This window comes from Danio rerio, chromosome 5, assembly GCF_052040795.2.
Source record: "Danio rerio strain M-AB ecotype USA chromosome 5, GRCz13ab, whole genome shotgun sequence".
Taxonomy (NCBI): Eukaryota; Metazoa; Chordata; class Actinopteri; order Cypriniformes; family Danionidae; genus Danio; species Danio rerio.
Genome location: NC_141025.1, coordinates 38,516,428 through 38,540,000, shown reverse-complemented (window position 1 = coordinate 38,540,000; position 23,573 = coordinate 38,516,428). Strand labels below are relative to the sequence as shown.

The 23,573-nt window shown below is 36.9% G+C and overlaps 1 protein-coding gene across 2 annotated transcripts in view; it reads left to right on the top strand.

Annotated features, from left to right (window-relative positions):
* wdr44 (WD repeat domain 44) overlaps positions 1-23,407 on the top strand; it is a 25,385-nt gene extending 1,978 nt beyond the window's left edge. The window contains exons 3-20 of one of the 2 annotated variants that reach the window (XM_087252647.1): positions 354-387; positions 2,593-2,670; positions 5,202-5,814; positions 7,642-7,775; positions 7,878-7,970; positions 10,205-10,341; positions 13,644-13,727; positions 15,817-16,075; positions 16,181-16,319; positions 17,780-17,844; positions 17,929-18,045; positions 18,164-18,286; positions 19,173-19,364; positions 19,473-19,574; positions 19,706-19,821; positions 19,930-20,057; positions 22,531-22,665; positions 22,748-23,407. In XM_087252647.1, coding sequence (XP_087108773.1) covers positions 354-387; positions 2,593-2,670; positions 5,202-5,814; positions 7,642-7,775; positions 7,878-7,970; positions 10,205-10,341; positions 13,644-13,727; positions 15,817-16,075; positions 16,181-16,319; positions 17,780-17,844; positions 17,929-18,045; positions 18,164-18,286; positions 19,173-19,364; positions 19,473-19,574; positions 19,706-19,821; positions 19,930-20,057; positions 22,531-22,665; positions 22,748-22,836 — 2,638 coding nt within the window. In that variant the 3' untranslated portion in view covers positions 22,837-23,407. 2 annotated transcript variants of the gene reach the window in all.
* The last annotated feature ends 166 nt before the right edge of the window (positions 23,408-23,573 follow it).

Sequence of the window (23,573 nt, the reverse complement as noted above, 5' to 3'; positions counted from 1 at the left end):
CTGTTCATGAATGCTGCGTCAGACGAGCTGCACTAGCTAGTTTTAATTAGCCTCAGACCACTTTAAAAGTGAACTGAGTGGCTGAAAGAGCCCACACACCCTCTGTTTTTGCATACACACCACTTTGTTGACATTTACTAATTAGTCTAACTAGATTTCAGTCACACTGTGATGAAGTGTTCAAAGACACAACTCCAATCAAAGCTACAAACCGTTTTTGACAAGATCGTTAGCATGTATCTCAAAATGGAGCTCTGTTTGATAATTCATGTGTTTGTAAATGTTGTATGAGTGTGTGAAGCTTGGTCCGGATGACTTGCATTCTTCATTTTTTGTTTTCTTTCTTCTTGTAGGTCACCTGCAAAGTTTGAACTTCCTCAGCCTGGGGTAAGAGTTCTCTCTTTGTACTTTTAACATGAACATGCATGTGCTTTACATATTTTTAGTGGAAATGTGACCTAAAGAGAAATTTCTTAGAATTTACTAAACGTCAAAATGAGTTTGTGTAGATGGACTAGTATGCAGGTGTGACTGGTTTGGTGAAGTTGAATGCATTACACTATCGGTAGCTAAAAGAATAATAACATGAGTTAAACTATGTGTTACAGAAAGGTGACATATAATTATCTAGGTAAAACTGAATAATAAGAGTTTATAACATGCAAATGAAATGCTGTGAGTCTCACACACCATTGTTTCCTCGGTCTCATGTAAATAATGCAAGTTTAAAATCCATGTTAAAACTCTGACGATCCACACAGGATCATTAATATGCATGACCCAGGCTGTGTTTGATTGGCCACAATGTTTCCTGGTGAGATTACGATAATGGTAACTAGTTTTCCCTATTTTTAAGTTTATCTACTAGGGGTGTGAACCTACACTTGCTTCACGGTTCGGTTTGGTTATACGATTATTATGCCTTAGCTTCAATTCAATACGTCCAGTACAATCCTTCAGTTCAATACGTAATATTTATATATTATTTGTAATAAAATTTTGTCCTTTAATACAAGCAGTCAGATATATATGAACTATTCTTTTAATTTTTCTCTTTTTGAACGTATCAAACAAAAGTCAGGTACATGCACAGAGCAACATGAGCTTTTATAGCAAATAAATAAATGCAAATGTTGTTCCGCTTGCTTTTTTGAGCGTTGTTGAGCAAGCTTGTGATTGATCACGCGCTCAACAGAAAAGGCTGCAATTGGCTCCAACCGTCAGCGCAGCTCTGGAACCGTTTAATGACGTCCATGTTATTGTTGTAACAGCTGAAGGAGTAGATAAAACGTTACCTCACGAACATGCCAGCTTTCATTTTAGCTTGGTTCTGATGTACTTCCCTGTTGTCCACCAAACTCGCAAGCAGTGAATTGTGCACAGTTAACTGTTTTTTAAGCAGTTATAGCATTTTAATTACTTACGGTCTGCCCCCTCGCCATAGTTAGCTGCTGCGATATAACACATATATTATAAATGATGTCAGTATATAACAACTGGTTATGATTATTAATGAACTCTTAATTAACTGTTCCAAATATGATCAAAACCAAGCTTTTCATTATAGGAGAAATTCCTGTGATAAGCTACGATATAAAAGTTTCTGTACACTTTCCTAAGATGCATACCTACCATGTAGATATCTGAGCATGATTTAACATTAAATCAGCACACTCCATTCTTTGGCACTTTAAAGAACATACAATGTTTTTGGTGCCTGTTTGAGTCGTAAGTAGGCTGATGGTTATAACCTTTTAGTGAAGGTCTTTAGTCACAAGAGTGCAAGATGGAAAGATGATCTGAGGTTTAAACCAGGGGTCTGAGACTCTGAGATCTCTGTTTATACATGTAAATAAAACAGATTCTTTCCAACAAACCAGGTGTCAACTGCCGTTAAAGTATTTTCAGTAAATGTTTTGTAAAATCTGTACCTGTGCTTGGGTTTTTAATATCTTAAATGGTTCTTAATTCAGACCCTAAATTATTTTGCCTCCTTTTGCACTTTATTTATTAGAAAACTGTTTAAATAAAATGTTAAAAAAATATTATTATTATTATTATTATTATTATAAAAATGTTTTTATAATATCCTGCAGTTGATATTTCAGGTTAACTTTTATGTTAAAGAAAGCTACAGTACATTTATTTGACTGAAAGTACAGGGTAAAAAGTTGTATTTTATTACATTTTATTACAATATGCAAAAAAAAAATCATGTTTTTGGAAATATAATTGAAATGTCATTTACTTCTGTGATGGAAAAATATATTTTCTAGCAGCCATTATTCAAATCTTTAGTCATATGACCTTTTAGAAATCACTAATATTATGATTTAAACTTTTTGTTACTCTTAAAGTGTTTACATCGAATACAAATCATCCATTTGAATAATACATTTTGTTTGTAATTATTATTTCATAAGAAATAATTATTTAGCCATTATATATATATATATATATATATATATATATATATATATATATATATATATATATATATATATATATAGACAGACTTGAGGAGCTTGTAATTCAGATTCAGAATTCAGAATCAGATTTTTGTTTTCAACTGCTGCATTTAATTGGCTGTAGGGTCCCACAGAGAGTGTGGTACAGGAAGTTGCTGCTGGATTAGCTCAACCAGAACCCCGTCATGATGATTCTCTTCAGGTGAGTTTGATCATAATAAAGCCTTGCACCTTTTTTTTCCCGTATCTAGTCTCCCTCTTTTTATGAAACTCTCATATAACAGAAGCATGATGTGGTCTCTAGTATATATTTACTGTTGGATGTCTGCCCAAAAAGCTGTCTGTCGACAGGTCACTTACAACCCAGCAAGAAAAGTACTTAATGCAGATATTAAAATGTAACTTCCTAAATAATAATTGACAGTTAATATGGCAAAAAAATGATGTCAAACTTGTAAAAGAGCAGAGAAAACCTTTCTATCTAAATTTGTAAGGGCTGCACAATATCTTTCCAGCATCAATATCACAATGTGTGCCTCCACAATTGTCATATCGCAAGGATATGCTGAGTTTAGATTACAGTTTATAGGACGTTACAGTTCACAACACATGAGATTTGTGGAGTCTCTGCAGAGCTTAACCATAATAGAGTGAAAGTTTATTATTTTCATGTGTTCATGAGGCCTGTGACTGTATGAAGGTTTTAAAAATGTTCAGACAATAATTTGTAACATTTATGACTTCAGTAACGATTAATTTTGTTTAGTTATTTATACAATGAAGACTATACAGTACCATTTTACATTTGATTATTCAATAACTGAATACGATTAGACTGTCCAGAAAACCGTAAACCACTGTTTATCATGGTGGCTTGAGAAAAGCAACATACTGTTATACTACACAAACTTCTTCTTCGTCCTCTTCTTTGATTATTTTAAGAATGCATCTCCTCCTAGACTGTTCATACTACAACCACCAAACCTACTCCAAACCTCCAAACTATACTGAATTAAGTTGCTACTGTATATCTTTTTCAACTGATCCGACTTACGATTTTCCCAAAACTGACCTGAAAAATTTGGAAAAGTCCCATTGACTTAACATTGGACCAAACTATGTGACCTCATAACTTTGCGCCAGACTATCATACAGACTTAAGTTTGGGGCCCAAACTTTGGGCTCATTTAACTCAGACTACCAATCTGCCAATCACTGATAATCTTTCAACTTACTAGCCATACCCTAGCAAATACTTATGGCACCTTAGTAACTGTCCCATAGACTTCCATTATAAAAAACTGCCATTGACTTTACATTGGACATACTAAGTAACAACATACCGATTCATGCTGAAAACATACTAACATACAAGCAACATGCTAATTCATACTAAATTCATGCTAACAACATGCTTGTTTATGCTAAAACATGCTAGCGACATGCTAATTCATACTAGAACCATGCTAATAACTTGCCTTAGCAATAACTTGGAACACCTTAGCAATGACCTAAAACATCTTAGCTACACCTTAGCAACCACCCAGCAATGCCTTAGAAACCACCCAGCAATGCCTTAGCAACCGCCTGGCAACCACTCAGAACACCCTCGCAACACCTTAGCAACGACCTTGCAACACCCTAGCAACGTCTTTGCAACCACCCAGAACACCCTGAAAAACCGCCTACTAACGCCTTAGCAACCACCTAGAAACATCTTAGCAACCACATAAAACACCCTAGCAACACCTTAGCAACTACTCAGAACACCCTTGCAACTGTATAGCAACAACTTGTCTACCTAGCAACACCTTAGGAACCACCTAGCAACAACTTAACAACTATCTGAAATACCCTAGCAACCATTTAGCAATACTTTAGCGACAACTCAGAACAAACTAGCAACCGCCTAGCTGCATGTTAGCAACTGCTTAGCAATCACTCAAAACACCTTAGCAACCACCTAGCAAAGCCTTAACAACCACTCAGATTTCCCTTGCAACACCTAAGCAACTGCTCAGAACACCCTAGCAACCATCCAGAACACCCTAGCAACCACTTAACAACTCTTTAGCAACAACTCAGAATGCCCTAGCAAGAGCCTAGCAACAAACCTGTTAGTCCATACTAGAAACATGCTAACCTGTATGCAGTTATGACTGTCTCCAATGTCTTAAAAAATGTCTTCAATCATTTAAACATTTATTCTACTTCAAACTTTCAGACGAGATTTTCTCAAGCCACCATATAGTTTGTCTACGAACTTTACTTTTCTAGTTTGAGTTGTATCCTTTGCTCAATTCTATAACTATGCTTGTAGATTGTTTATTACATTTTATGCAGATGTACCTCATACATACTGACACCAATCAATCTGACATTATAAACTCTTTGGAAATGGAGCTATTGAAGTCATCTGGTGAAATTGTGTTCATATCAATATAAATCTCAAATTATCATGCTAAATATCATGATGCTAGTTTTTTTTCCACTATCATGCAGCCTTAAATCCTGTGCATCAGAGCAAGCTACAATACAGTATTTAGAGCCAGTAAACTGACATGTGTTTATGTGTTTGATATTTCGATGTCAAACTCATCTGGATCAATAAACACGGACTTTGAAACCTCCATAGATATGAATCATTATTGATATTGCATTGAAACAATGTAAGATTATAGACTCCCAGTGTAAACAAAGCATCCTACTTTTAAACCCTGTGCCTCTTTCCAGATCATTGACAGTATTATCGAGGAGAGTCAGATGAGTGGTGTTGAGGAAGAGTTGTTGAGAACAGAAGACACCTGTGAAGCCAGTTCTGAAGGGGAGAAGCCAGAAGCAGAGGACTGTAGTGTTGAAGAAACCCCAGCTCCTGAGGTTCTTGTGGTGGTGCTTCCGGAGGATCCCGATGTGACTCCACGTGACTCTGGTTGCACTGAGCAGGTGCCCGATGTAAGACCGAGGGAAGTGAGGCCACAGGACATTCATGATATAGCACCGGATGTGGCGGGTTCTGCTCAAGTGGGTCAAGACCAGGGTATCCCACCTCCTCCTGACATTACCAGTGCTCTGGGTCAGCCATCGCTACCTGTTTCCCTGCCCTGTGCAGAGACGGCTGATATTCTAGAGCAGGTTTCTACGTCTGATGGCGATGGGCCTGGCCCTTCCAAACCTCCCAGACAGTTTACAGTGGAGCCTGACATTGTAGCGAGCACTAAGAAGCAACCGCCCTCAAGGCCGCCTCCACCCTCCGGGGCTCCTCCTCCTCGGCCGCCTCCCCCATCACGACCCAGCTTTTCAGCTAGCAAAAAGTCCCAGGAAGCGATTCGACCAACAGGACTTGAAGGTACTTTTTTCTTTGTTTTATTATGAGGAGAACACTAGCATAATATGTAAAATGCAGGTCTGTTACACATGACATATTTGATTTTTCCCAACTATGAAAAATACAAGCTTCTCAGTCTTTGGAAATTAAACATGAACAACCTACTCGTGTTTATGACTGGGAAATGATGACATGATTTTAAGGTGTTTGAGTTAGTGTGCCATAAATTTAAATATGATGGATAAGAGACCAATTGGTGTATTTTAGGATATTTTTGAACCACGACAAATATTAAAAAATTTTGATTTATATCCATTTCTCAGTAAATATAGGCAATGTATTTTGGTGCATTTAAACAAAACAGATTCATTAAACAGATATATTTATTATAATAATATTTTAGTCACCAAACATATTTAGAAGTTGAAAGAGAATGCAATTAAATTCAAGCAAAATATTGCAAAATAAATTACAACCTACAAAATTTCAACTACGTTTTTCAATGTTTTTGCTTCTCTTGATTTTTCCTAATTTTTACATTTGTATTTTTGTATTTCTATAACATATACATTTGGGTGTACAAGTTTTTGGACCGTTATCATAAGTTATTTTGTTAGAAAAGCTCCAGATTTGGCTTCAGTACTGACCAATCTAATGTATATGCACAAATCTAATATTTTATAGCTTCCTATTAAAAATAGAAATGTAAAAGATCATTTGTGAGGGGTGTACATATGTATGCTGAGCACTGTATGTATAGAAATTATTTGATGCGCACTGCATGTTTCATCAACCAAAAATAATCCAAATGAATTTCCAGATTTAACTTAAATCAGTTGTCAGTAACAAATTAACAACATGTACATAGTATAACCATTTCCTGTTAGTCTTATTCAGCACACAATGGGTTTTTATACTGAAAGTGAAGTATGTGATTGTTTAGAGTTAGAAAATGAAGACCAGGTGATTCATATAAATAAAGACTGGCAACAGAAGCAATCAAAATGCTTTGAATACAGTTAGAGACAAAATTATTAGCCCCCAAATATTTTCCAAGTGATGTTTAACAAAGCAATTCAACTTTTATATTTGTTGTTCTGGAGAACGTCTCCATTTCTTTTCGTTTGTCTGTAATAAAAAATGTAAATAAATTGTATATTATAATATTTTTTGTTCTATTGGCTACAGAGCAAACCACTGTTGTCCAGAGACCTGCCTTATTAATTTAGCTTCCCTAGTTAACATAATTATTGTAATGCAGTGCATAATTTCACTTTAAACTAAATACTAGTACATTGCATAGTAAACAGTTAAATATTATGTCATCATGACATAGACACAAAAAAGGAATTAGATAATATAGGGTAGTTATTAAAATGATTATGTTTAAAAATGGGTTTAAAATGTTTTTAAACAGCACTTGGGAAATATTTGAAAAATAATTTCTTTATTATATAGGTGATATATATATATATTATAGACAAGTCCCAGGTTGTTATTATTTAAGGAAATAAAATGTACAATTAAGTAAATGTCACATACAATTATTATTTGCAAAAGGCATATTAGCATTCCACATATCAATGTTTTTTTATGTGTTAGATGCTTACACATTTTGCATTTGCTTTTGCATTTTTTTTTCTTTCTGTTAGTCTAACAGAATTATGGTGTTAAATTAACATTACTCCAAGAAATGGGCAAGAGTGAATGTGGCATTTGAATTTGAAAAACCTCTGATAACTTCAGAAGTGGGAAGTTGAACATTTCCATTAAAGCCTAAAAACATTTCTGTTTTGTGTAACGTGAAAAATATCGACTAAAACAAAATCATCCTCTTTGATTGGTCAGTCTCTATAGAGCCAGCAGAAAAGCTGTGTGGATTGGTCAGCCCGAACGCCACAGTCCGATGCATTACTAAAGAAGTCCAGCACTCCTTGGACCTTGCTAGCGCCACTAGTGGAGATAAAGTCGTCACTGCACAGGTTTGAAGTTAAAAATTGCCATTTTTAGATAATATAAATGTGCAGATTTCATTCCAAATATTTGACATCTGACTTTTTTTGTCTATTCTTTCGGTTGAGCAGGAAAATGATGAGCAGGCATCAAGTCCTAGTGGTGCTGAGACTGCTGGACCCCAAAGACCAAGGTCTAACTCGGGCAGAGAGCTTACAGATGAGGTAATGTACACCTATATAAGCATAGGAAAAGAATGAATGCATTATTGCAGGAAATAAGCTGGTTGACCAGTAAAGCTGTTTTATTCTTACACGTTTGCAATATAATCTTTACATATTATTACAGTTATCTTGACACCTTAACATATTTATATGTTAATCCTTAACATAACCACTATTAAGCTTCCACAACTCATATTTGCATTGGTAAATAGTTAGGTTGCGTGTCCACCGTATTGTGTTTTTAACCAAATGCGCAGTCAGCTGTGAAAGCATTTTTTTTTCAATCGGTTGATATGAGAGAATCCTGTTGTACCATTGCTAATTGAAGTCTTTAGCTGTTTATATGTTGAGAGGTGTGGTATTGTCCCACCCCTTCTCTACTGTGATTAGACGGCTAGTACAAAAGTGACACTGATGGGCGCTGCCTTTTTTTTCCATCTTGCAATGAGGTGCTAAGCGGGCGTTTTACGGTCATAACTAAACACAAAAAAATGTGCCACTATCGTTGACAACAGCCCAAAACAAATGCTCTGCTTAAAAAAATGCTTCGGTGGACATTCACTCTTAAGGCTCGTACACACCGATTTATTGTCATTGTTTTTATAGACATTTTTCTGCATTCAAAACCAGGCGATTTTCATCTTCGTTGCGCAGAGTAAACGTGCAAAATTACCCCCTGACATTAGATGGTGCCTAGTTAACTTGTAAGTCATGAAAGAAGAGTGAAATGAAACTCACCATCAAATTTATCAAATCTATTTATTACTCTCCTCTCCGACTGACATTATTGTAGTCATTGTTGAATTTATCCTACAGCTCTTTGTGTTCAGACACCAATGAAAAAGTAGCACCACATTCTTCTTGCTTCGGTGCATCATTTTTTTCATTGAATGAAAGTGAAACTGGAATCTCCTCCACTGTCTTGTGCTTGAGCACCTCCAAGAGGTGTTTACTGTTACATCAGCAGCTCCGGGCACATGAACAAAAATGCCATTCTGATTGGTGGAGAGGTTTCTGATGTGGCACGGCAAAAAAAATAAAAAATAAATAAATAGCATGAGGCATTTCTATAAAAATGACGATTTTCTGCCAGCCGTTTTGCATGTTATAAGGCGTCACTGAAAAGCGCAAGCAAAAAGCATCCCTGTGTGAACAGGTCTTTAGACTCTTATTCTCTAGCATGGGTCACATTTCAAAAAAGTTTTTTAGACATAACACAGAGTATATCTTTATCCAAAAATCTTTCTTTTGGATCATAAGTAGTTTTGCAAAGTTTTTTTGAGGCTGACTCTTTTTTTTTTTTTTTTTTGCCTAACCAAGTGTGGAAATCCTGGGTGGGTGTTTTTTCCGAAAAAGCATGTGCATAATCAGTAAGAGTGGACCTACCACCCTGCAACATCGCTACACAGGATTTGGCTGACAATAAGTCCATAAATGTGTGCTTCTGAATGTGAGGGCAAGCTGATCTTGTTTAGCTGTAGTTAATTGAACCTTTTCATTTATAAGTTTTATATGCGTCAGCTGACTCCCCTATCTTGTTCTATTTGGAAATCATGACTTTTATATTTTTCTAGTTCAACAACAGTCATTGTGTGAGGGCAGATTTGAATTTATTAGCTGATCAGTGATGCCCTGTATGCTCTGACCACACTGGTGTAATCGTCCGCTCCAGGGATCAGCTTAGACTGATCACACTGGTGTGATGTGTTCAAGTCAAAGTGAGCATGAGCTGAAATATGAGCCTGTCAAGTGGATCAGTACAGTTTCGTTTTGCAGTAAGACCTGTTTTTCACCAATAACCAAAAAAAAAAACATAAGAATGGGGTTTTAGTTGTTTTTTTTTTTTTTTTTTTTTTTTTTGTAGAATTAAAAAAAAAAAATCTTGATCTTGTGTGTTTCCGCTGTTTAACCAACAACAAAATAAAAAAACAATGACTTAGGGATTATGGAACTGGTTTCTGTCATATTGCTGTAGCACTCTGTGGCCTTGAAAGGAGGAAGGACATATACTAAACTTTATTTGCATGGTTGCATTACATAGTTGTTGCTGATTCATTGAAGAGTAGATGTAATGGTTATAACCATGTTCATACGGCAATTGCACATTTATCCGTTGATTTAACAGACGCTTTTGTTTAGTTATGTAACATGGCCTGCTTCTCTTTTTGCTCCATTTAATCTCTGATAATGTAATGGTTATTACTCAAGGTAGTATGTGTGTTTTTATTGTACAGGAGATTCTTGCGAGTGTGATGATCAAGAATCTGGACACTGGTGAGGAGATCCCTCTGATCCAGGCTGAAGAGAAACTACCCACTGGAATCAACCCGCTCACACTGCACATCATGAGAAGAACCAAGGAGTACATCTCGTAAGTAAACTGCATTTCCCACAATACATCATCAGCAATTGCGACTAGATTTACATATTATATATACTTTACATATTGCATATAGTTTCCGTTAGGGCATGTGCTGATTTTCACAGAGGCAAAACAAACACACAGACACAGAGGAGAAAGACAGTGACAGTGTTTACATGGACATCAGTAATGAAATTATTAGCTAAATTATTTATTTGTCGGCTTTAATTGCAGTTAGGCACTTTAACTTTCATTCTGTAACATTTCATACATGTCCCCCATGACAGACGAGATATTGGATGCAAGGAACTGCTGGAAGAGTGTTGTTTTAATGGAATGTTTGATACCACACGTCGATCTGAAGAAAAAAAACCCTCTACATTTCTCTGTAACTGTACTCTGTAACTGAGATGCACTCGGTAGGTAACGTAGTGTCAGAAAGCTGTGTGTGTATAGACTATCCTGTCACAAAATGCGTCAAATCCTACACAATGGTAATAGTTTGATTGCAGTGTTTACATGTTTACATCCAGAAAGCAGCATTTACAGCCGATCTTTCTGTCCATAATATTGTAGTAATATTAACGTATTGTAAACTTAGTAACTAAATTATTTTGACTAAGGTATGTCTTTAAAGTACTGCTGATGATACAAACTAACTTTGTCATCTTAATAAACAAACAAAGACCACTGATCGATCTCTTACCAAATCTGTAGAGACAGTACAATCAACACCAACTGGAGCCGCGTCTTTTTTAAAAAGAGACGAGCAGCAAATCCGGATTTCACCATTTCCAGATGCGAAAAAGCTTTTGGGTAAAAAATGTTCCTTGCAAATGCATTTCTGTTGTGTGCACTGTAGTCCACACATGAGTCCAGCTGCGCTCTCATAGCGGGAAATCCTTTGTTGCAGCACATTTATAAACGCAACACTGATGACCTGTGTCTCCAAACAATTTTTGTTCTTCCACTTGTTTTGGCAACACAAAGTGGCGTCTCACTGCCATCTAAACACTGTAACAGGTGAAAACTGTTTTCGAAGCTTTATCATGCGTATTAATGAAGCACCTCATTCACAATAGAGTACACTAATTGGTTTGAACCAAGTCTTTCTCATGAATAAATGCTGCACACACACGTCAGACGTTACAATGTACTTACAGCTTCAAAAATTTGTTTCAAATCGGAAGAACAAATTTGCTCGAAATAATGCAAAGACAACTAAGTTTCTCTTTTTTTGTGAAATATACGTATCCTAATAGTGTTTACAGCAGCGTGGGACACATATGACTGTCAACATCTCAAAAAATGTGTTTTGTGAACCCTTTAAACTCGCTCCTTTTGAGGTGGGAACTGGTGGACGTACAACTTTATTCATAAGATAAACACAAAACTTTCCACCTGAAGGTCCATCACGAGACTCCACACCTGTAAACACTTGCTCCAACGAGTTTCGCAAGGCTCTTGGTCCCACCCACAGTTGTCAGGGCTACCAAGCCAGCCAGTCACAGAGCTTGCACTACGCATCGTTGTGATGTGTAGTTACATTACATTTTTTGAAAGGTGCGCTCCAGCACAGCCTTCGCAGTCGCATAGCCCTCGCCGGAGTATACTTCTGCGCTTGATGCAGAAGTATAAATCAGCCTTTACACGCACTAAGAGATTAAATTGCACATTAGGCTTATGACAGTATCAAATTTTCTTTTTGATACTCAAAAAATTCATGTTATAATGTATTATTATGATTCTGACATAAGCTGCAAAAAAGTTACTTTTAACATGTATAATATCAAAACTGTACTTTGTGTTTTATTTATTTATTGTAAATAAATGTTCAAATTAAACAAACGTTTCAACTAAATTCCTTTTCAAAATGATTATGAATAGCAACAATTAGTAATGGATTAAAATTCAAAAGTCAGAAAAAGCCAGATGTATTGCAGTTGCTAGTGTATGCTAATCTACATGGAAAAAACAGCTGAATTTGATTAATTATCACCTACATTTACTAAAAAGATCACAACTATTATTTTCACATGTTGTTAGGCATTACCTAAGAAATGAACATCACCAAAGTTCAATAAAATCTTTCGTAGTTTTCATCATGAGTTTACTTTAGGGTGCCATAATGCACAGTGTAAATGTACAATATCCCTTTGAATAGTCACCAAATTTTTAATTATTTCAAACATATGAAAATGTTAACGCTTGACCTATTAAGCTAATCTATTAAGTCTCCAAACATTTTCCCACCACTTTTTTATATTTTTAAAAGCACTCTAAAAGTTTAAATAATAAATAATTATCCACTGTACTTAGACGTTTGATGTTCATGATCACAATATATATTTGCAGTATTTGCATATGTCAGGTGCACATACACTGGACAATTTACTATCCCATGATAGCTACAGGAGATCATTTGTGATTTGTAGGCAAATCTGTAGTTCATGTAAAAAAAAAATCAAATGATAAAAAAAACATGTTACTGTGTGTGCGCGTGTGTGTGCGCTCTCTCTTTCTTTCTTCTCCTTAAGAAGGGTGTCTCTCCGGCCCAATCACTAGAATAAACAGGTGTTATTTATTAATTCTGATTGGCCTGCTGATTAGCCGCCTGGCTCCGAGCATGCTTTCCCCCCTCATTGCATGTTCGAGCATGCTTACCTCTCCACAATTACATTTCGTACAAAGTAATTGACAAAAAAATGAGGTAAACCTACTATATAAATATTGCAGCCATTAATTGTGTTCTTAAAAAATGTGAGACTGAGATGTCATTCTGTACAACATAATCTGTCTCAGAGTTGTGGAACTCCTCAGAGCTGATTTTACATTTAAAGTGTGATAGCTAGGATCGCTCTGCTTGTGCTGATGCGGCGAGGCCCTCAGGCAGCGGGATCGAATCCTATCAGTAATCCGATTCGCCACACTCTCATCTGCCCTCGTTTTATCATCCCGAATGAAACCTACAGACTGTTTTTTTTCCTCTTTTGAAGCAAGAAGGCATGTAATCCCTTCTTCTCTCCAGCTCTCCTCTGATTCGAAACCACTCGAACACAAGTGGAACATTTTGGCAGGAAGTTCTTCATAATGCTGAGCTGATAACAGTTTTGTAGTTTCTGCTGGTGTGGTTAATCTGAAACAGTTGGGTTGCTGGATCTGGTCCTGGACCGCTGCTTCTCGTTTTCTCGTTTTACATCGGGATTAAATGCAAGCTAATTTTGAAAGGGGTTTAAAGAGAACTCCTGTCTGAAAGCCAGCAGCCGTAGACGCTTTAGGGTGGGATCTCACACTTTCTCTTCTCTTGGCAGAAACGACGCAGCACAGTCGGATGATGATGATAAATCCCAGCCTGCCCTTACTGACACAGATGGAGGGAAGCTGAAACAGAGAACGTAAGAGATTAATTTTTTTAGCTTACGACTTTGTAGTTATGCTAAAATACATCACTATAGGAACATACTTTTTTTATGTTGTTGACCGTTATAGTCACCCAAAGCTGCATGTATTGATCAAAAATAAGAAATATTAATGCAATTTAAAAAGACGTTTATTTTATTCCTGTGATGCAAATTTCAATTTTCAGCATCATTAATTGTCAGTGACACATGATGGTCCTCTAGAAGTCTTCAAGTATGCTAATTTGCTGCTCAAGAAATATTTCTTTTTAATCCAATGGACTAAAATAGTTGTGTAGTAATGTATTTGGAAAATAATGTAGGATTCTGTGATAAATAAAAAAATACAAAGAGAAGCATTTCATTTAAAGTCCACTTAACATCAAAATTGAGAATGTTTGTTTTGCTTGCGCACATTAATAGCCTTGAGGTGAACAATTAAAGGAATAGTTCATCCAAAAGTGAAAATGTACTCACTCTAATCTGGTTCCAAACCATCTAAAACTCTTTATTCTGTTGTACATATTTTGGAGAATGCTGGAAACCTGTAACCACTTTCATAGTAGGACAAACAAATTCTATAGAAACCAGTGGTTACTGGTAGACCCACACGGAATCTGCGCACACATAAATCCGCAGATTTTTAGCCCATCATGAGTTTATTTATTTACTTGTGTAAGTGTGTGTAATTTTTTATTGATTTTACAATTTATATTATTTATTAATTTTACTAATATTTTGTGGTATAATAATAGTAATATTAAAATGATCATATGATTTATTTACAATGCAGTTTGTTAAGTAATATTTAGAGACTTGCTTTGTTTACCAATTAAGTGGATCTAATTGGATTTGCATTGTAAACATTAAATAAAAGTTTAAAATGTATTTTTTATTTCATATATTAAGTTTTTAGTTATGATACTCATTTAATAAATTCTCAGCAGAAATAGCAAAACTTGTCCGCAGATTCTGTCTGCCCCTAGTTACAAGATTTCATCTTTCTTCAAAATATCTTCCTTTGTGTTAAACAGAAGAAGTAAAGTCAGACAGGTTTGAATCAAGTAACGAATGAGTAAATGATGACAATTTTAATTTTGGAGTAAATTATTTCCAATTATAATCAATGGAAATTAATCCACTCAGAAAAAAATCCAATTATTTAATTCTGCGTCCATCTCTAATGATTTCAGTTTGACGGCTTGGGAGATGTATGCTTAGCCACGCCCCTCAAATTGTTTTCTGCATGTGAAAGTTGAAACAACATAAAAAAACATAAAAATAAAAACCCTGGCCCCTTACCCAATATTCAGTTGTATAATATTTGTATATTGTATAATATTTTAGTTGTACATGTTATCATACAGACATAAAGTCTGCAGCAACTTCACATAGACTTTAATTTCCGTAATAGTATTAATAATAGTATACTTTATTGTCTCTTTAATCAATTTAATCCATCAAGGCTGAAATAAATGTATTCTTTAAAATAAATAAATAAAATGCTACACACCCCCCAGGGCAAAATTATTTGCCTTCATGTGAAATATTTATTATTTGATATTTAATGAGGTAAATTTTCACAGTATTTATAATAATATCTTTTCTTCTGGAGAAAGTGTCATTTGTTTTAGTTCGACTAGAATAAAAGCAGTGTTTTTTAATTTTTAAAAACTATTTTAAGGTCAATATTATTAGCCCTCTTATGCAATATATTTTTAATTAGCTACAGTGTAAGCCATTGTTATACAATAACTTGCCTAATTACCCTAACTTGTCTAGTTAACGTAATAAACGCAGTTAAGCTTTTAATTGTTATTTTAAGCTGAATTCTAGTGTCTAAAAAAATATCTAGTCAAATATTATGTACTGTCATCATGGCAAAGATAAAACAAATCAGTAGAAACTAGTTATTTCAAGTAATTTGTTTAGAAATGTGTTGAAAAAAACCTTCTCCATTAAACAGAAATTTGGGGAAAAATATGTAAAAGAATTCTAATTTAACAGGAGGGCTATTAATTCTGACTTCAACTGTTTAGTGTCTAGTGATTAATTGATTTTTTTTATGTTTTCTTTTCTCACTCAGAACACAGCTAAAGAAGTTTCTGGGTAAGTCAGTAAAGAGGGCGAAACACTTGGCAGAGGAATATGGAGAGAGAGCTGTGAATAAAGTGAAGAGCGTTCGAGACGAGGTCTTCCACAACGACCAGGATGACCCATCCTCCAGTGATGACGAAGGGATGCCGTACACACGACCGGTCAAATTTAAAGCGGCTCACAGCTTCAAAGGGCCCTTTGACTTTGACCAAATCAAAGTGGTGCAGGACCTGAGCGGAGAGCACATGGTGAGGAGAGCGTGTGTGACCTTTCATTTGAACTTTAACCTGTTTAGTTATTTGTGATGTAGTAGTGAATTATTTACTGATTCTTTTTCTCTCTCTCTCGGTCAGGGTGCCGTCTGGACAATGAAGTTCTCTCACTGCGGACGGCTATTGGCAACAGCAGGCCAGGATAATATAGTTCGGATCTGGGTCCTCAAAAATGCCTATGACTATTTCAACAACATGAGAATAAAATACAACACAGAAGGTGACCACACGCTTAGACCCATGTTATGCATATGAGAACTGCTGTTTTAAGATTTTTATAGTTTTCAAGTCATGCTGTACCTTTCCCATTCACATTCATATTCAGTGTTTAGATACTTTCAGAGAAAATAGTTTATATAGAGAAAAGACTGACATTTAAGATGTCATTCTGCTGAGGACAAAAAAGATGAACAAGTCTGAAAAACATGAAATACAAATTTTCCTAATAAACCTTATTGATTTTTTTTAAGTTAATAATAATACAGTAACAACAGTAGTAGTAGTAATGATGGTAGTGGTAGTAATAGTAGTAATGGTAATTATACATCTACATAAAAACATTTATGTGGCACTTTTCTGTACACCCAAAGCGCATACACATTTCTGAAGGAAATCTCAGTTGGATGACGCAACGGCAGCCATATTGCACCAGACTGCACACCAGCTAATTGGTGGAGAGGAGATAAAGTGGTGAACCCAATTATGATAGGGTCAGGCAAATTTGGCCAGGATGCCGGGGTTTAACCCCTACTCTTTTTGAATTTTTAACAGAGAGTCAGGGCTGAGCAGTATAGAGTCCCCATCAATATACTGGGGCATTAGGACCCACTCAGACTCACAAACACCACTTCCGGCAGCAACCTAGCTTTCCCATGTGGTCTACCATCCAGGTACTGACCAGGTGTAGCCCTGCTTAGCTTTAGTGGGCGACCATATGAGAGTTGCAAAGAGCTAACTGCTGGCATAGTGATAGTGGTAATGGTAATAGTAGTAATGATAATAGTAGTTGTAGTGTTGGTAGTAGTAGTAGTAATAATATTAATAATAATTCATGTTTTTAAGATAATAAATTATAATCTAAAATTACTATTAAATAGAAATATAATTATATAAATAAATATCAATTGTTATTTAATTGTTTTATTTAGTACTGTTTTAACCATTTTTTCAAGCAGCTTAATCATTACAACAGAAGTACTGTGCTAGAAATAACCTTGCCTAATACTGAAAATATAAAAAAGATTGAGAACCTTTTAAGCCTCATATGATACTCTTTAGAGTGCTCTACATAGGCAGCAAATGTCCGAACGAACAGAGCTCTGCCTTGGGTGCAATTGTTACTGATTTCCATCGTTTGGTGTTAGCATGTTGCTAAGCTAATTAGTATTGCAGAGTCTTGTATTCTAGATCAGATATTTTAATTTTATTTAATTTTAAAGGTTTGTTGTAGGATTATGTGTAGTCTTGGTTGTTGTGTGTGTTTATTTGTATTGTGTACGTGTGAACCTTACCCAAGATAAATCACTGGTTTATGGATAATAATGTTATTTTAAATGTGAATTGGAAGCTAACAGCTTCATTCTCAAAGCTAGCACACTGATTTTTGCTATAACCACATTCTTATGCTAGTTATTACACTGAGATTCCTTGTTTTAAGAGTCTCTTTGTTTTCTCCCTCAGGACGTGTGTCACCGTCTCCCTCTCAGGAGAGTCTGTGTTCCTCTAAATCAGATACAGAAGGAGGGGTAAGGGGTTTTGTTTGCACTTTTCTTTTTGGTTTGTAGTCAATGAATAATACTTTAAAATGTCTCTTGTTTATGCCTGATCAGTTTGGTGCTGCTGTGGAAGATGCAGACACGGAGGACAGAAACGTCCCATTCCGGCAGGTTCCTTTCTGCAAGTACAAAGGTCACACCGCTGACCTGCTAGATCTGTCCTGGTCAAAGGTGAGAGCTATTGTCATCAGTGCTTCTCTCTGTATGAAACTAGTAATACAGATTTTGAGCAGGGAAGCATGTTTTAAATGGTGACTATTGCAAATACTGTTGCTTCTCTTCTGTGCAGAACTACTTCTTGCTGTCATCATCAATGGACAAGACGGTTCGCTTGTGGCACATCTCCAGGAGAGAGTGTCTGTGCTGTTTTCAGCATATAGATTTTGTTACAGCGATTGCATTTCATCCTAGGGTGAGTGTGCAGGCTAGCGTAAACTACTGTTAATTACTTGTTGAAGATTTTTTAAAAGATTTCTTATGCATATTTGATCAAAAATACTGTAAAATGAATGCATCAAGAAACGTTACAATAGCAGTTTAAAAATCTGTTTACATTAAAATCCTTGCTGAAAAAAAAAACTGTCTTTTTACTGGCTGAAAAATATCCAAGCTGACATTGGGTTTGTCACAGAAAAACAAAAAAAAGCATAACACATTTGCTGTGTAATGAAGTCAAATAGAGTTAAAGAGTTAGAGCGCCTCTATAATTCAGATTATGAAAGCAAAATTTATCCCTGTTTAGGTTTTATTTTTTTCTCATATTTATAACATGGATCCTGGACCAATTTTGGGAATTTGAGTTTAATACATTGTCTGAAAGCTGAATATATGAGTACAAAATCAAACCAAAAGGGCTTCAGGGATAATCAATGTGTATGTGCTCTTTGGGTAAGGGATTTATAAAGATAAACAACGAAATCATAACTCCATGGCACAATAATTCTTCAAAAATAGAGGCCCGGTTTCTATGTGATGCTGGTATAGTAAAACATTTCCTCACTCATTATTCCAAAACACTACATAGTGGCTCAATAATATTAAGTTCTGGTGACTGTGCAGGCCATGGGAGATGTTCAACTTCACTTTCATGTTCATAAACCCACTCTGTCACCAGTTTTTTATTTTTTATTTTATTTTATATAGCTATTGACGTAAATTTTATACAAAATGAATAACAATAATTAAAATGAGAACATATTAATTTCAAAAGTATTTTAAAAAAGTAACAAAAACAAATAGTATAGGTATACCATGATAACGTTTTATTTTGTTTTGCCTGTTCTTTTTTGTTTTCCCAGGATGACAGGTATTTTTTGAGCGGTTCTTTAGATGGAAAGCTGCGGTTATGGAATATTCCTGATAAGAAAGTGGCGCTGTGGAATGAGGTGGATGGACAGACGCGTCTGATAACAGCAGCTAACTTCTGCCAGAATGGAAAGTATGCAGTAATTGGCACCTATGATGGGCGCTGCATTTTCTATGACACCGAGGTGAGTGTTTGCTTGATTTTATTCTTTGTTCCCTACTTCAACATGCAGGATGATTTCTAAAATCACATTATTTATTGAACTAACCAATTGCTTATGTGTTACGCTCAGCGCCTTAAATATCACACCCAAATCCACGTTCGCTCCACAAGAGGCAGGAATCGAGTAGGCCGCAAAATCACCGGCATTGAGCCACTGCCAGGAGAAAACAAGGTGAGCTGTGTTCATTTGAGGGGAAACAGAAGTTTACTGCAGTAAAGCACGAATCAGGACATTGTTGTTTATTCCAAGGTTGACGTCCATCATTGAGTTTACGCTCGTGCTGATCTCCTTTTCCTCTGCAGATCTTGGTGACGTCAAACGACTCCCGCATTCGCCTGTATGACCTCAGAGATTTGTCACTGTCTATGAAGTACAAAGGCTACGTGAACAGCAGCAGTCAGATCAAAGCCAGCTTCAGGTGAGAAACACACACAGCCCCAGAAACATCCGGCTGTGATCTCGCGCTTCTACCCAGGCCTTTCACGAAATGTGAGTGAATCTGAAGGATGTCTCCTTGTTCCTGCAGTCACGACTACTCTTACATTGTGAGCGGCTCAGAGGACAAGTATGTGTACATCTGGAGCACGTACCACGACCTCAGCAAGTTCACCTCTGTACGGAGAGACCGCAATGACTTCTGGGAAGGGATCAAAGGTAAGGTGATGGAACGGAAATGAGTCACGGAGTGAGAGTTATTACAGGAATTCTTTGTTTTAGCAGTGCGTCAGTGAAGTCTATGCTGAAATCGCAGAGGCGTCAAGTGTGTTGAGTGTTTCGGAGTAAAGCTCATCTTTTATACGTGAGCAGATCATGCGTTTTTGGTGCTGTAAACCCATCTCTGCTTCGCCTTTGAAGTTCTGCACTGAAGTTGGCTGCACGATACTGGAAAAATAAGTGATGTTTTTCATTACAGGTTACTCTTTAAAACTCTCTGACAGAGTGAAAACCTCAACAGAACTTGTGACTCCATCCAATGCTGCCATCAGTATTTATTTTTATTTCTGGGTTCACCTTTGGGCCGCTCCAGCCAATAGCAGAACAGCAACCACTGGGGAGGGGGGATTACAGATTGTAAGGCCTCATCTGATCGGTCAAGTTTAGATAAACAACCAACCGAAGCATAAAATAAATGTCATTTAATCACACAAAAGCTTTACATATGTACAGGGGTTGGACAATAAAAATGAAATGCTTAGTTTAAACCACTATATTTCATTAGTATGGTGTAGGGCAGGGGTGTCAAACTCAATTCCTGGAGGGCCGAAGCCCTGCACAGTTTAGTTCCAACCCTGCTCCAACACACTTACCTGTAGGTTTCAAACAAGCCTGAAGGACTCAATTAGTTTGATCAGGTGTGTTTAATTAGGGTTGGAACTAAACTGTGCAGAGCTGCGGCCCTTTTGGAACTGAGTTTGACACCTGTGGTGTAGGGTCTCTTTTTGCGGCCATTAATGCCAATTCATCTTGGGACTGACAGATACAAATCCTGCACATTGATCTGAGGGGGTTTGAGCCATTCTTCTTGCAGAATAGTACCCTGGTCACTATGTGATGCTGGTGGAGGAAACCATTTTCTCACTTGTCATCCAAAACACTCCAAAGTGGCTCAATAATATTTAGATCTGGTGACTGTGCAGGCCATGGGAGATGTTCAACTTCACTTTCATGTTCATCAGACCGCCCTTACACCAGTCTTGCTGTGTGTATTTCTGCACTGTCATCCTGATACACAGCACCGCTGTCAGAATACTATGGATTGAACCACTGGATGCACATAGTCCTCCGGAATGGTTCGGTAGTCATTTGCAGTGATGCGCCCATCTCGTGCAAGTATTGGACTGAGGGAATGCCATGATATTGCAGCCCAAACCATCATTGATCCACCCCCCATGCTTCGTTTTGGACATGCAAAAGTCTGGGTGATACGCTTCTTTGGGGCTTCTCCACACCATAACTCTCTCAGGTGTGGGAAAGTGAAGGTGGACTCATCAGAAAACAATACATGTTTCACATTGTCCACAGTCCAATATTTTTGCTGCTGGGACTCTTGAAACGGTTGTTTGGCATTGGCATGAGTGACCAAAAGTGTGGCTATAGCAGCCTGGCCATGTATATTGACCCTGTGGAGCTCTCGATGAAACGTTTTGGTGGAAACAGGAGAGTTAAGGTGCACTTTTAATTCTTCAGTAAGTAGGGCAGCGTGTTTTATGTTAGATACTAGCACCAGGACATTGACCAGTGTTTCGGTTTCTTTGTCCAATCGCTGTATTATTATTGTGATAATGATAATTTTGCAATATATTGTGCATTCCCAGTTTTTATTGCATTTTAGACCTATACAGGCTAAAACGCAAGATACTTGACCATTCTCTCTCACAGGGCGTGTGCATGTTTTGTAACGGTCCAGACGATCAGTCTCCGCAAGCCAAAAGCCTCCGAAACCTCTCTGTTTCCATAATTTGCTAGTCTATAATTATTCAGAACACCAGTGTTGGTGATTTTGGAAGCAGTGTGGACGGCAGATGAACAAATGCCCTCCATTCTCTTAAGTAGTGCACTATTAGAGGGACCAGCCATTTGTTGTTGTGGATGTTTTGAAGTGCACTCAATCAATGCTACAACACCCCTCAATAATGAATGTACAACTAATGTTTTCTGACAAAAGCAAAGGCTTGAAGTTTGAAAAGCAATTTACAACAATTTAAGAAAACTTTACATTTTATTTTACTGTGAAATATTGGAATGTCTTATTGTCATTATTATCATTTATTTTTTATTATTAATTTTTGGGGGTTTGAAACTTTAGTGGATAGAATAGTGCAGAGAACTAACAGGAAACAGCTGGTAACAGAGAGAAGGGAAAATCAACAAAGGACCTCGAGCCGGGAATCAAACTTGGGTCTTCGTGAGCACCATGGTGCTATATGTTGGTGCACTTAACCACTAGGCTATTGGCGCTGACTGTTATTATTATTTTTAATATTGACAATAGCTAAATGCTTGATAAAAGCGAGCCATAGGAACCATTCCAGCAAAATAATCAGTTCCCCCTTATCTATGAATTTCAATTGATCGTTAATGTCTGTAAAGTTTGGAGCTTAAATTCTATCTCTCTCCTGCTTTGTAGCTCATAACGCGGTTGTGACATCGGCCATTTTTGCTCCTCATCCGGATCTCATCGTGCCTCAGGAAGCAGGCTCCGAAAAACCCGACTCGGACTGTAAGAGCGACAGCACAGACGACTCGGAGACCATCCCATCAGGTACTGACTTTAACCAATGTGAACGTGATCATCAAGTGTGGCAGAAGTGCACAGAAATAACCCTTTCCTTATGTTTCCTCAGGGGCGCTGAAAACAGACCACTCTGAAGTTCTGCTCTCTGCTGATTTCACCGGAGCCATTAAAGTTTTTGTCAATGTTAAGAAATATTGAGTGCTGAGTGTGACACCCAGTGAGTGTTTCAGTAAACAGAAACGATGTATAGCTCCTTCCAGCTATTTTGGATAGAGCTAAAACAAAATCAGTGCCACTTTATATGTAACAGAGCCCCCATTTATCGACCAATCGGCTGCTGGAGAGTACTCTGGGGGCGGAGCTGATAAGTCCCGCCTCTTTTACAGAGAACAGGGACCCAGGAAGTTGTAAAGCGGGGACAGTTGAGGATCAGGGACAGATGGAAAAAACACGGTTAATGCTTCTTTCTTTACCTTCTTATGCTTTTAATTTGATTTCTTTGAAGAGGTGGTGTTGTATCGTTACTGTACGTGCACAAAAAAAGGGCTCTACATTGCACAGATCGATGATGCCATTTTAATGGATGAGTGAAACTGCAAGCCTGTATGGAGACAGGATGAGACGCAGGTGATCAGCCCTTCAAACACACACACTTTAATTTCACCTGCACATTTTAACCCTCAGAGTCAACGTTTCTGGAAAGCCCAGTATCATACATTTCCAACACGAGCACTAACTCACTCGTTTCAATTTTGTCAGTGTTATTTTAATGTTGTAAAAATAATTGAACCTGATTTTTTTATGTGTATGATTCCAGAAATAAATACAACGAAAAAAATGCAGATTTTTCTTATGTGGTTTTTATTTAAATTCATTTAAGCGAAGTTGGAGAATGTGTTATCTAGATAATATTCAGGGTTTCTGCAGGTTTCATC